General features: G+C 34.4%; 1 protein-coding gene across 8 annotated transcripts in view; it reads left to right on the plus strand.

Moving 5' to 3' along the window:
- Nucleotides 1-13,756, plus strand: part of DNM1L (dynamin 1 like) — a 65,597-nt gene that overhangs the window by 47,661 nt on the left and 4,180 nt on the right. For 2 of the 8 annotated variants that reach the window (XM_036865050.1, XM_036865047.1), the window contains 9 exons: nt 1,310-1,441; nt 2,369-2,575; nt 6,170-6,290; nt 6,522-6,677; nt 6,909-6,998; nt 8,382-8,474; nt 11,226-11,282; nt 11,969-12,046; nt 12,347-12,379. In XM_036865050.1, the coding sequence (XP_036720945.1) occupies nt 1,310-1,441; nt 2,369-2,575; nt 6,170-6,290; nt 6,522-6,677; nt 6,909-6,998; nt 8,382-8,474; nt 11,226-11,282; nt 11,969-12,046; nt 12,347-12,379 (967 nt within the window). The remainder of the gene's footprint in view (nt 1-1,309; nt 1,442-2,368; nt 2,576-6,169; nt 6,291-6,521; nt 6,678-6,908; nt 6,999-8,381; nt 8,475-11,225; nt 11,283-11,968; nt 12,047-12,346; nt 12,380-13,756) is intronic. The other 6 variants (XM_036865051.1, XM_036865048.1, XM_036865052.1 and 3 more) reach the window with 3 other exon arrangements.

Below are 13,756 nucleotides of genomic sequence, written 5' to 3' on the forward strand. Positions count from 1 at the left end.
AATTCATTGCTCTAAAGGAAGAAAAGAGATTCACTAAAGCCTCCTGTAGATATTTTTAAATAGAAAGTGTTTCTAAAGTAAGCACTGCCACAAAATGGAAGAAAATTTAATGGCTAGGCTTAAAAAATCCCTGTCTATTATGTTATGTATGAGGAGGGCACTGGATAAAAAAACGTATTATTTAGTTTACACCCAGTCAAGAGTTCTTAAGGTGGTAGTATTTTAATAGATCGGTTTAACCCCTAGCATTAGTGATTCTATGTAATTGCCAGGAGGTGACTTGGAGAAATTTTATTAAAGGTATCCTAATTATAAGTAGGTGAAATTAAAAATTGTGGAAAGGAAACTAACTACTGTTGAGTGTCTACTTAAGTTTTAGATGCTCTACTGTGAGAAATTTGTAAGGGTATCTCTTTGAACCCTTGCAACGTCCCTGTGAGATATGTATATTGGTCTGTTTTATAATCAGAAAACTTAAGTTATACATTTACCAAAGTCACATGGCTGGTGAAAGCAGAGCCAGATTCAAATGGAGATCATAGTCCAAAGCCTTTATAAAATAGGAAGCACTGAAATTGTCATGAGATCTGGGTTCTACTCCTAGTTCATCTACAAACTAGATATAATGTGGGTTTAAGTGGCTCCTAACATCTTTGGTCTTAGACCTTTGAAAATGAAAATGTTACTAAGTGATGTCTTTACAGTTGTCTGCTTCTAATCACATGTCCTTCTCCCTCACCCCTACTCTTTTTTTTTAAAATTCCCATTATCTCTTTTCAGGCAAACAGGTGGTATAAAACTGTTTGTTGTATTTGTAGATGGCTACTCTTCAATTTAGTTGCCTGTCCATGGATAAAATATACAGTTGATTAAGACACATATATTTTCACCTGTTTATCCCTGTTACTGAAGAGTACTGCTTTTGACTGTAGTTAATGGTAATAATGAGGCCTAAATTATTCAGGCATTGCTTACTTAAAAGTCACACAGTTTGAATCTTGGCTGAACTACTTAATATGTGACCTTGGGTAAGTTAGTTAATCTCCCTGGGCCTTAGTTACTTTGCTATAAAATGGGATAATACCTATTGCATAGACTGATTGTGAGAATTAACAATTCATGTCAGACATTATAGACAATGCCTGGTGCCATCATCATCATCATCATTTATAGGCTATCATCATCATCATCATTTATAGGCTATCATCATCATCATCATTTATAGGCTATCATCATCATCCTCACTATCCAGAGTACTTAGTACCACAGTTGACTTTAGTTGAACAGTTTTGTTATTTTTCAACCTTAGGAGCCAGCTAGATATTAATAATAAGAAGAGTGTAACTGATTCAATCCGTGATGAATATGCTTTCCTTCAAAAGAAATACCCATCTCTGGCCAATAGAAATGGAACAAAGTATCTTGCCAGGACTTTAAACAGGTAACATTTTTTACCTTTTGGAAAATGAGATGTTTCTGGGTTGCCAATAGGTGTCTGAGACCTTTGATTATCAGTTCCTTACATTTTTATAATGTCCTTGTCTGTAAAATTTCACTTTTTGTTTCTTGTGTAGTAGGTTCTTATAATGTAGATATTTATTTTTATTGAGGTGGTTGGCATTAAATCATTGTGTAGTCTAGGAATGCTCAAGTGAATTTTAAAATACCTTAATCATGAAATTCTTGACAGTCATTTTACTTTTGATGATAGAACTAGATGGCAGATGACTTCATTTCTATTTTGTATTTCAGGAACTGAATTAAGATTTATAATTTTCACATAACCTATTCTTAATTTAGGATGTCTTCTATTCCTATTCATAAAAAGAATGTAAACTATATACCTTGAATTCTGAGTATGCACTGATGGTAGAGGCATTAGAAGACCTTTCTAAATAATTTATAAATGACTGAAGTAAAAGCTATTTTCTTTTACTTTTGGCTTATTCCCTAAATAAATTAAAGGCTGATGGATATGTATCTTAACAAGATTGATTTTCACTATGCTGAGTACCCATTGTAAAAGATAAGTCGGAAACCAAAATAATGTAGGTAGAATTGGATTGAGTAGTTTACTTTCTTTGAGGTAACTGCAATAATATAAAAAAATTTTTTAAATTTATATTTGATTCTCTAGCAGTTGCTACAATTTGATGGGTTGAAGGCACACTTAAAAAGCATTTACTAAGATGGTTTCCTTCATGTCATTTTTTTCAGGCTACATATTTACCTTCTAGTCTAAGATTGCATTATTTCCTACCAGGACAAATTGACAGGTTTCCCTATTATTTGCATTTTAAAATTTGACCTGCCTTGGTCTTCAAAATACACAATTACTTTAAAATCCTTCCTTTCTAACCTTTGTTAGGCTACTGATGCATCACATCAGAGATTGCTTACCAGAGTTGAAAACAAGAATAAATGTTCTAGCTGCTCAATATCAGTCTCTTCTAAATAGCTATGGTGAACCTGTGGATGATAAAAGTGCTACTTTACTCCAGCTTATTACCAAATTTGCCACAGAATATTGTAACACTATTGAAGGAACTGCAAAATATATTGAAACTTCAGAGCTGTAAGTAAGAAATTTCTCTATGGATTTGGTTACCTGGATTGATAGGTTAGATAAAGATAAAAGATAAAGATCTTTTGTTACAGTGACTTAACTCTGAGATTATCTGATTGTAATTTATTATCTGTAAAACAGGAATATCTTTTTGTAGAAATGGTAGATAATGTCTCATATGTATGTAAAATGCTTTATAAATTATGTAAAGCACGGTAAAAGTTTCAGGGCTTTCTTTAAAAACAAGACTTTAATTGATAAGCATTTATAAAATTTTCATAATTTAAAAATTGTTTTTTTAATACACACAATATAATTGTTCATGAAAAAATACAAAAATGCAGATAAGTAAAAAGAGTAAAACATAAGGACAAGATTGCTTTTAATTCCATCATTAAGAAATAATCCCTGTTACTTTGGCATTAATCTAGACATTATTCTATGCTTCTATAAAACTTCTATGCTTCTATAAAGCTTCTATAACTGCCTGTAATACACATCTTTAAAAATCAGATGCTATGGAATCATTTCTTTAAATCAACATGTCACAAACAACTAGTAGTAATTGTATATTTGTATTCTCAGTCTTAAGATTTACATAGTATTTTACTTTTTAGACATACACTCTTATTTGTTCAACCAGTCCCCTACTATTGACAGTTTGCTTTCGGTTATACACAAATATAAACAATGTTGTGATGGACTATCTTTGGGCCATGTATCCAAGTAAACCCTTAGGTTAAATTTCTAGAAGTGGAGTTACTAGATGAAAGGGTGTATAACATCCTCAAAGTCTCTTATTATTACTATACTATTAGTAGATTGTATTTTTTTAAATAAATTTATTGATTTTATTTGTTTATTTTTGGCTATGTTGGGTCTTCATTGCTGCGCGCAGGCTTTCTCTAGTTGTGGTGAGCGGGGGCTTCTCTTCGTTGCGGTGCGTGGGCTTCTCATTGCGGTGGCTTCTCTTGTTGCAGAGTACGGGCTCTAGGTGCATGGGCTTCAGTGGTTGTGGCTCACGAGCTCTAGAGCGCAGGCTCAGTAGTTGTGGTGCATGGGCTTAGTTGCTCCGTGGCATGTGGGATCTTCCCGAACCAGGGCTTGAACCCGTGTCCCCTGCATTGGCAGGCGGATTCTTAACCACTGCACTGCCAGGGAAGCCCGATTGTATTGTTTTACTACTAGAGAATATCCATTTCTCTAAACTCTCACCTTTAAAAAAATCTTTTAATTTTGAAAAATAATTATAGACTTACAGGAAGTTGCAAATAAATGTACAGGGAGGTCCCATTCACATTTCACCCCATCTCCCCCAGCGTTGACATCTTGCATATCTGTAGTACAATAAAAAGCAAGAAAATGGACATTGGTGCAATACACACAGCTTATTCAGATTTCTCCAGTTATACACATACTTCATGTCTGTGTGTTTGTATGTATGTATATAAAGTTCTATGTACTTTCATGTGACTCAGGTAGCCTTCTATGTAAGTTAATGCCATAGAATATTTAACAAACTAATTACTGAATGGTTTTAAATGTATGCATATTAAGGGAAATAAAGATTACTAAGATAAACCTTTAAAGAGTTCAGTGGATAAGGTAGGTCAAGGTAACACAAGGGTTGATAGGTGGCAAAAGGAGTATAATTTTTAATTAAATACTTCTTATTAAATATAATACATATCCAGGAAAATGCATATAACATATATGGACAATTTTTTTTTTTTTTTTTTAATTATTTATTTATTTATTTATTTATGGCTGTGTTGGGTCTTCGTTTCTGCGCGAGGGCTTTCTCCAGTTGCGGCCAGCAGGGGCCACTCTTCATCGCGGTGCGCGGGCCTCTCACTGTCGCGGCCTCTCTTGTTGCGGAGCACAGGCTCCAGACGCGCAGGCTCAGTAATTGTGGCTCACGGGCCCAGTTGCTCCGCGGCATGTGGGATCCTCCCAGACCAGGGCTTGAACCCGTGTCCCCTGCATTGGCAGGCAGATTCTCAACCACTGCGCCACCAGGGAAGCCCTGGACAATTTTATAAGTAGTTAATTAAGCAATATCTTTGTAATTACCTAATCAAGCCTTATTAGAACATTGAAGAGAGACCACTTTCATTTCTTTCAAGGATTGGGAGAGCTCCATAGTTAGGAACGCATTTGGGTTGGGTTCTGAATAGAGTATGGGAAGGCAGTAAGTAGAAGGGTATTTTAGGCTTTGGAACAGCAAAGATTAACGCAGGGAGAATTTGGAGAATGGCATATACAATGATGGGATGTAACAGGAGGTAAGGCAGGAAAGGTGTCTAAGAACAAGACTGGAAAGTCTAGTATCTTCAGAATTTGAAGAACTTCCTACTATAAAAAAATAAAACACTTTTGGTCACAGGAGTAACCCATTTTAGAAGGATATTCTGGTCACTATGGAAACTATTTGGAGAAGGGAAAAGTTGGAGGCAGAGAGACCAGTTATTGGTAATTTTAACTATTTTAAAGTATAATACGTAGCACTAAATATATTCACAGTATTGTACAACCATCAAATAGTATCTATTTGCAAAATTTTTTATCACCCCAACAGAAACTTTGTATCCAAATAAGCAATATCTCTGTGTTCCCCTCTTCCCCCAGCCCATGGTAACCTCTTACTTTCTGTCTATGAATTTCCTTGTTCTAGATATTTCATATAAGGAGAATCATACAATATTTGTCCTTTTGTGTCTGGCTTATTTCACTTAGCATAGTGTTAGGCTGGTATCTTCTGCCTAGACTACTGTAAGAAAGTAGTGAATAGTGATGGTGAAAACAGAGAAGATGGGGTGATTTGGGGAGATATAAATGTATTTGTAAATTTTCAACTAGACTTGAATGAGAAAAATAAAAGATAATAACCAGGGTTTCTAGTCATTAAGATAGGAAACACAAGGTGTCCAGTATGTAGGCCCAGAGATTTAATTTGTTTAAAGCAGGGATAGGCAAACTATATATAGCCCATTGACAAAGAATGAGTTTTGCACTTTTAAATGGTTGAAAAAAATTCAAAGAAGAATATTTTGTAATACGAAAATTATATAAAATTCAAATTTTAGTGGACATAAGTTTTATTGGAACATAGCTATGCTTATTTGTTTACATACTGTCTGTGGTTGCTTTTGTGCTCAATGGCAGAATTGGCGAGTTGTGACAGAGTTGTGAAAAGTCTGAAGTATTTATTATCTGGCCTTTTACAGAAAAAGTTTGCTGATCTCTACTCTAGATTGTGAATAAATAGAAATAAGACATTGTTTCTTATCTTTAAGGAGCTCATAGTCTAGTTGAAGAAAACTAGGGCAGAGAAAAATGTTTAGTAGTTCTTAGTTAACTGATGTTTTCTGAAAGAACAGTTACTCAGTGTGCATGTGCATATGTGAATGCCTTTTGTGAAATGACTCCTTTCCCCATTAAAAAAATTAGAGAAACTGGTTCATAATGGAGTTGAGAACACATGAAAATGGTCTAAGTGTGATTGTTCATCTGAGACAGTCTTAAAGCTTACAGAGAGACTTCTAACTTGTAGCTTCCTCCCTTTTAGTAATACTAGAAGTCATATACTTCATTGCCTTTCAGATGCGGTGGTGCTAGAATATGTTATATTTTCCATGAGACTTTTGGGCGAACCTTAGAATCTGTTGACCCACTAGGTGGCCTTAACACTATTGACATTTTGACTGCCATTAGAAATGCAACTGTGAGTATGCTTAACCTTTAGAATTTTTTGAAATGAGGTTAAAGATTATTTTTTAATCCATATAACTCTATCTTTTTTTAATGAATTGTACACTTTGTTATTTTGCTCTCATTCTTGAAATTACGAAGTGCTTTTTTATGAAGAATACCAAAAACGTGATTTATTTTAAACTTAGGGAAGAACCAAAATTATATGTGGCTATAATAAGAGCTCATAGTTTTATTTTTTTAGGGTCCTCGTCCTGCTTTGTTTGTGCCTGAAGTTTCATTTGAGTTACTGGTCAAACGGCAAATCAAACGTCTGGAAGAGCCCAGCCTCCGTTGTGTGGAACTGGTTCATGAAGAAATGCAAAGGATCATTCAGCACTGTAGCAATTACAGTACACAGGTAATTGAGAAATGTAACAGGTTTCAGATTAAGTAGTAAAAGACATGAGGTGGTGGTTTCAAGGGGAAGGAGGAAATACAGAAGATGGGCTAAAAGTTAAAATGTAGTTCCCTTATATAAAAGTGATTTGAAATAGTATAGTTAAATGTAGCTTCCAAATCTGATTCAGTACTTCAGTGATAATTTAATTTTCCTTTAAACAAAACAGACTGTTTCTTCCACCACATATAGGAGTTGTTGCGGTTCCCTAAACTTCATGATGCCATAGTTGAAGTAGTGACTTGTCTTCTTCGTAAACGGTTGCCTGTTACAAATGAAATGGTGAGCTATTATTTCATAAATCATTGTAATCACTGTTAATAAGTTATTTTGTACAGCTTTATGAATTTAGGCATAATGATTCCCAGTGTATTGAAAAGAAAAAGAAGCGAGTTTCAGTCTTATTTCAAAGGAAACTTCAGTAATTCTGGTATAAAATGCATTTTTCTTCATATTTTAATCATTGTTAGCCTGCAGCCACAGATTTTCCTGAAAATGGAGTTATCATTGAGGATTGTGAATAGTTTTGCTTTATTATATAGCAGCACTGATTTAATGGAAAGTTAGTTTTATCTTCAGCCTCAGTAACCTGAGCCTTCATATAGCAAGCTCTTTTTTTTTAACTCTGATGTACATCAGGGTAATTTGGCCATTTGTACAGTTTCCTTGTTTGATGACCTAATACCATAATATCATGGTTGCTATCCTTAAAAATAAAAATCCTGAAATTGGCAGAAATATGGAATAAGCATTTGAAATTGTCCGTATGCCTCTAATTGTTGGCTGGTTTCTTTTTTTCCTTTCTGGTCTCTAAAAGTGCATTTGGGTCTTTGGCTCCGGATGGTGAGCCCCAATGGACATTTACTTAAAGAGTACAAAACCATCCTTGGAAGTATAGAATATAAGTGCTGCTGCTTAGTTGTTTCCCTAGCAAGCATAACCACCAGATTGAAATGAGTAAGAACATGGTTAGCCTGATCTCAGACTCTACCCACTGATATCAGAATCATTGGAATTTCATTTAAATAAATAATTTTCACTGGTTCTTGATCTTTTAGTGCTGTTCTGATACCTAAGATTTGTTAGGACAGTGCAAATGAAGGAGTTAGTTTAATCTCTCTACAGCGCTAGAGAAATTAATTTCAACTTTCCTTTTTGATTATTGTCCCAATTAGGACTTGAACCACATATATTTAAACTAGGTGCTTCATAATTAAGGCTAATCAATCATTATCTCAGGTCGTTAAATGTATCCTTTACCCAAATAAAGTTAACATCTTTAACATCTGATTATGAAATGTTTTCTTATTGTTGAACCTGAACTTTTGACATGGAATAGTGGATGATCTAAGGTTTTAATAGCAAAGTTGCTTGGAAGTTAGATATGCATCAGGTAGATAACTTTTTTTTTCCCTAACAAATACTTCTAACTAATTCAGTGTCAGAAATGCAATCTTAGATGCTAAAATATAGATAATTCAAAAGATAGAGCAAATTGCTATTTGGTATAAACTCTGTCAGTTGGAGTATAATTATCAAGTATTTATTTAGGCATCAGTGTCCTGTACTGTCTTTTAGAATTATCTGTTTAATAAGTTTATATGTTTCCTTAAGTAAAATTAGGTTGGCATATTTTATATATAGCCTAATTTTATTTTTTTCTAGGTCCATAACTTAGTGGCAATTGAACTGGCTTATATCAACACAAAACATCCAGACTTTGCTGATGCTTGTGGGTTAATGAACAATAATATAGAGGTAAATACAATTCGAATTTGTCTTTTTTGAGAGAGAAAATCTATTTTAGCTCAGTTATATCAAATTTACTGGGCAAGGAATAACTATAAGACATATATGCACCATATTATTGTCTGTTATATGCTAAGAAGTATGCTGAGGGCATTACATTGTTTTCTTAAATTTAATTCTCAAAACCACCTGGAGGCATTGTTCTCATTTTCTGCTTGTGAAACTGTAACTCGGAGATGATCTGGGACTCATTGATTTAGTGTTGAAGGACTGCCTGGTTCCATTTCAGTAACTGTTGTTGCAGTTTATTAGACTGAAGTATGTAAAACAAAGTGGATGTTTAAAATTGTTTTCATTTGATTCTGAAAGCTGTGAAGGAAACATTCCAAGAATTACCTAAATTATAGTAAATTTGGAAAGACAGAGTACTGTTTCACCATTACTGTGGTTCCTGCATTTCATGGATCCTTTCTTTTTCCATTTGAGGCTAACATTGTAGGTTGCATAATAGCTCAGATGGAGCGAAGGCTGGTGGATAGAGCGATTTATCTGGATGCAGTGTTTTCTCTGCCACTTTTATCCAGAACAGTAAAATTTTCTGCAATTCTGTAGTCCAGTAAGAACTGAGTCCCTTCTGTATCAAATTTCCTCTTATGCATATGGGTGGGGAGAATATTGTAAACGTGGAATTTGGGAACTGGAAGGGACCCTGGGTTTAAACTGGAAGGGACCCTTTGGTTAAACAGATGAGGAACCTGAGACCCACAGATGATAACAGCTGTTACTTTAGTGCTTATTTTGCTGGGCATCTTCTCTTTAACAGGTACAGGGAACTGTTTTTTAGCTCCATAGTTGAGGTGACTCCTATTGTCAGAAAAAAATTCCAGGGAATTGCCGTGGTCCAGGTTCAATCTCTGGCTGGGGAAGTAAGATCTTGCAAGCTGTGTGGCACGGCCAGAAAAACAAAGAAAGAAAAAATTCCAAAATGCATATAAGTAAGGCACTTTAAAACACTCAGAAAGTAGACTAGATAATAGTTATGTTAAAAATTAGCATGCAGACACTACCTTAAGATAGGAGTTAGTTCTTGTAACATTGAAGCCTGCATGGAAAATTTGTGTCTGGAACAGTTTTTCTAATACTGACAAGGTCATTGATTTCAGATCAGTATTTTTCTTACAAATGAATATGTCTCTGGTTGTAAGACTATGTGTCAAAGAACTTTATGTGGATATTCTCATTTAATCTTTACAGCAACCCTATGAGGGTAATGTTAATAGACTAGGAAACCGGGGCTTAAGAGTTGGTAACCCATACAGTTAACAAAGCAAGTAAGCCAGGTCTCCTCCAGGGCCAGCTAAGGTCATAAATGGTTGGTAACAGACTAGGGTGAGAATTTCTGGTCTCTAGATTCCTCTGCCTTTTGCTTTGTGTCCTTCTTCAAAATGTATATTTAGGGCTTCCCTGGTGGCGCAGTGGTTAAGAATGTGCCTGCCAATGCAGGGGACACGGGTTCGAGCCCTGGTCTGGGAAGATCCCACATGCCGCGGAGCAACTAAGCCCGTGAGCCACAACTACTGAGCCTGCGCGTCTGAAGCCTGTGCTCCGCTACGGGAGAGGCCGCGACAGTGAGAGGCCCGCGCACCGCAATGAAGAGTGGCCCCCGCTCGCCGCAACTGTAGAAAGCCCTCGCACAGAAATGAAGACCCAACATGGCCAAAAATAAATAAATAAATAAAAATGTATATTTAAATGCTAACTTTTTATTCTGAAGATCGTTAAAATCCATATATTTTTATTATCTGCTATATTTTTTTATCACTGGATAAATGAAAAGTGGGTAAAATTTCTGTTAAAAAATTTTCTTACCCAGAAACATCATTGTGAAGCTTTGTTAATTTACACCTTTTTGCAAGTTTGAGTGTTCATGAAATGCTTTCTGCTCAGGAGCATTTTGACTTCATTTAATGTAAATACTTTTCTACTGTATTTGATGCTGCCTGTGAGAGAGCCACTATTAATACCTACATCCTTCTATATTTTCATAGTCTTGCACCTATCATGGTGCTTGACATACAGTAGGTGTTCAGTACCTATTAATTTGAATTTACAGTTGCTTTAGCTCAGTACCAGAATTACATTGCTAATATTAGCAGATTAGAAGAGTGGGCAGGTGATCAGTCTGTTAAATTAGCCAGGTTACAGAAAGGACTGTCAGTTTTCAGCATTACATTTATTTCCTGGAGATAGTTAAGGATAAAGAAAACAGAACACTCTTATAGATATTTATGGTTTTGTGTGTGAGAATTGTGTAAATTTAACACAAACGTGTGCAGGTTAGAATGATTTTTAAAGGTTTTGCTTAATTTTTCTGTGATCTGTGTACTTCAAATTCTATATGGTATGCTGAAGGCTTATGTACACTTTAATGTGGGAACAGTTTAAATCAGTGATTCTTAACTTGGTGGGAAAGGCAGAGATGATGTTGGTCCGCTTGAGAACCACTGGTACAGGAAGCCAATGTTACTGACGTTGTATTATATCCCTCAGGTGTGTTGGGGCAGAAAAAAAGATTGAGAAGCATTGGGTTAAATGATTTCTTGTTTGTTTTAAAATATAATTATGGCATGAGTCCCAGCAGTGAGAGGATATACTGTAAGTTATTCACACTTTTCAATTAAGCTGAACATTTTTTTTTAAGTAGGCTTACATCTCTGTGTTCTGATAATCATGAATCTTCTGCTTGGTTGTGTTTTATAGGAACAAAGGAGAAACAGGCTAGCAAGAGAATTACCTTCAGCTGTATCACGAGACAAGGTAAAAAATGTTTTTAAAGCATATTCCCAATATGCAAAGATGGATTGGTAAGCCTCAGAATATTACTCAGTTCTAGGAGTAATTTTTTCTTCTCACTTTAATATTCCATTGGCACTATTTCATTGTTTGAGTAAAGGTATGCAAGTTTAAAAATAGGCTTTGAGTAATTTAAAGATAAAATATTTTGAATACATAGGAATAAATGCTTAAAGGTGGATTTTAAATATCAAGGCTTTAACAGAAATTCAATGACTTTATCAACGTTGTAAAATTAGTTGAAATGACTAATGACTTTATTATAACAAGAAGGTTTTTTTGGAGAGGGAAGATGACATTATGTACATACCAGGTTTTAGTTACATGTAATAGTTGCATATATTAAAATTTTTGTGTAAAAATCTGTTACTTTGAATTCTTTACCAGAAAAGATCTTATCAACTTCCAAAAATCAAAATGAAGTTTTTGGATTTGGATTTTTCTTAGGAATTCATCTGAAGAAAGCCTTAAACAAAGGTGACAATAGTACAGGAAATAAGGCAAAATAAACATTAATTTTATGTCCCATTACTTTTGTTTTTCATGTTATTTTACTATTTTTATACAGAGGGGAAAATTCATATTTATAGAATGTTTCTGAATGCATTTTTGGCATCCTTGATTTTTTTCCCTGCATTTTTTGCCTTTAGTCTTCTAAAGTTCCAAGTGCTTTGGCACCTGCCTCCCAGGAGCCCTCCCCTGCTGCTTCTGCTGAGGCTGATGGCAAGGTCTGTTCTGATTCTTAATCTAAGCCTGCATGCCTAGTTTGGTGCAACATAATCATCTGGAAACAATACACTGAACAGCAGAATATTAATATGGGATATTGTGCTAAGGTCAAATTTTAGTCTAATAGAAATTTAAAATCATTTAACAATGTATACTTCATAAAATAAATTATTGTTGACATGCTTTTGCTTGCAGTATAGACGATGCACACAGAAAAAGAATTTAAAGAGGAAATTTTCAAGCCATTGGTATTTAAATTTTGCTTGTTAAACTGCATGTTTTAACGTATCTTTTAACAGTTAATTCAGGACAGCAGAAGAGAAACTAAAAATGTGAGTCTTGCTTCAGAATGAAAACGTTGGTACCTTTGGTTCTCACCAAAACTGCCTTCAAAACCACTGAAGAACTTGTTTGTAACAGTGGCATCTATCTCTTGTTGTCTGTGTTATGTTTTTAATGTTCCTCTTATCTAACTAACTTCTAAGATGGTATTAATTCTAGTTTCAACATTGTTTTAAATAATAACAAGAGCCTTTCCCACTGTTTTCTATTACCTTCAAGAATAGTGTTGAATTTAATATTTTGGTAGGGAATTAAAATTCTGGAGATGGAAACTGTACTTTTGGACTTTTCCTCTTTAAAGGTTCTGAGATCTGTCCAGTGCTAATGGAGAATCCTCTAAGGTTTCTTTCTTATGCTTTCATTCAGTTTGCTCTTTTCACCCTAAATATATTTAGTAGTTTAACATGTGCCTCAACAGCTTAAGCAAATTCAGAACAAACAGGGGGGCTGTGAGAGTTTGAGACTGTTGCCAATTCTTGATAACCTTTAAAAAAATTAAATAATCTGTAAGTTATTCAGATCCATTCTTATTTTTATCTTTTTTTTGCCATTTAGCTCCTTTCCTTACTTGTTGTCCAGGTTTAAGATTCTGAACCTCAAATAAAACCTTATAAATGTCTTATCTTCTCTCAGCCCACTGTGCTAAGGTCTTAAGAGAACCATCTAAATCATTGCTTTTTATTTAACTCCTGGTATCACTCTGAATTTGCTCACTTTCCTTAAGATTTCATATGATCTATCATTCACGTATAGTTAACACGCATTTAAAAATACATTCATTTAAAAAGTAATGTATAAATATACTACTTGTATATTGATATACATTAACTACATTTTAAAGACAAATTTTGGACAGTGTTTTGATTCAGAATGATACCCAATACATTTTTTAACATTGCTGTAACACTCCTCTGTTAAATTTATATAAGCCATTTTTATTTCTATCTATAATTCTGAATGCCATTTTATCTCCATTTTAGATTGTAAAATCTTAAAGAACATCTAAAAACATCTCTTAAATGTTGACGAATTACTGTTTTCCCCATTATCCTAAACAGTTATTTTTCTTTTAGAAATCAAGACTAACAGATATCCTAAAAAAGAAGGTGCAAAAGCACTTGTGATTAATGGTAGCGCTAGATTTTTTTCAGCAGATCCTTTCTCAAGTAAAGGATTTCTACTTTTATCCTATGGTATTGACTATTAGGAACATAAACTGATTTGAGAAGTTAATAAAGTCTTAAGTTTTGGAGAATGAGTTCATTGAACTTTCAGAGAGATCATAGTTCAACAGTGTTTAAAGTTACTTCGAAGAAATAATGTGAATAGCAGTTCTGGTTTTTCTTGTGGTTTTAATGAGCAGTCCT

The sequence above is a fragment of the Balaenoptera musculus genome, chromosome 10, assembly GCF_009873245.2.
Source record: "Balaenoptera musculus isolate JJ_BM4_2016_0621 chromosome 10, mBalMus1.pri.v3, whole genome shotgun sequence".
NCBI lineage: Eukaryota > Metazoa > Chordata > Mammalia > Artiodactyla > Balaenopteridae > Balaenoptera > Balaenoptera musculus.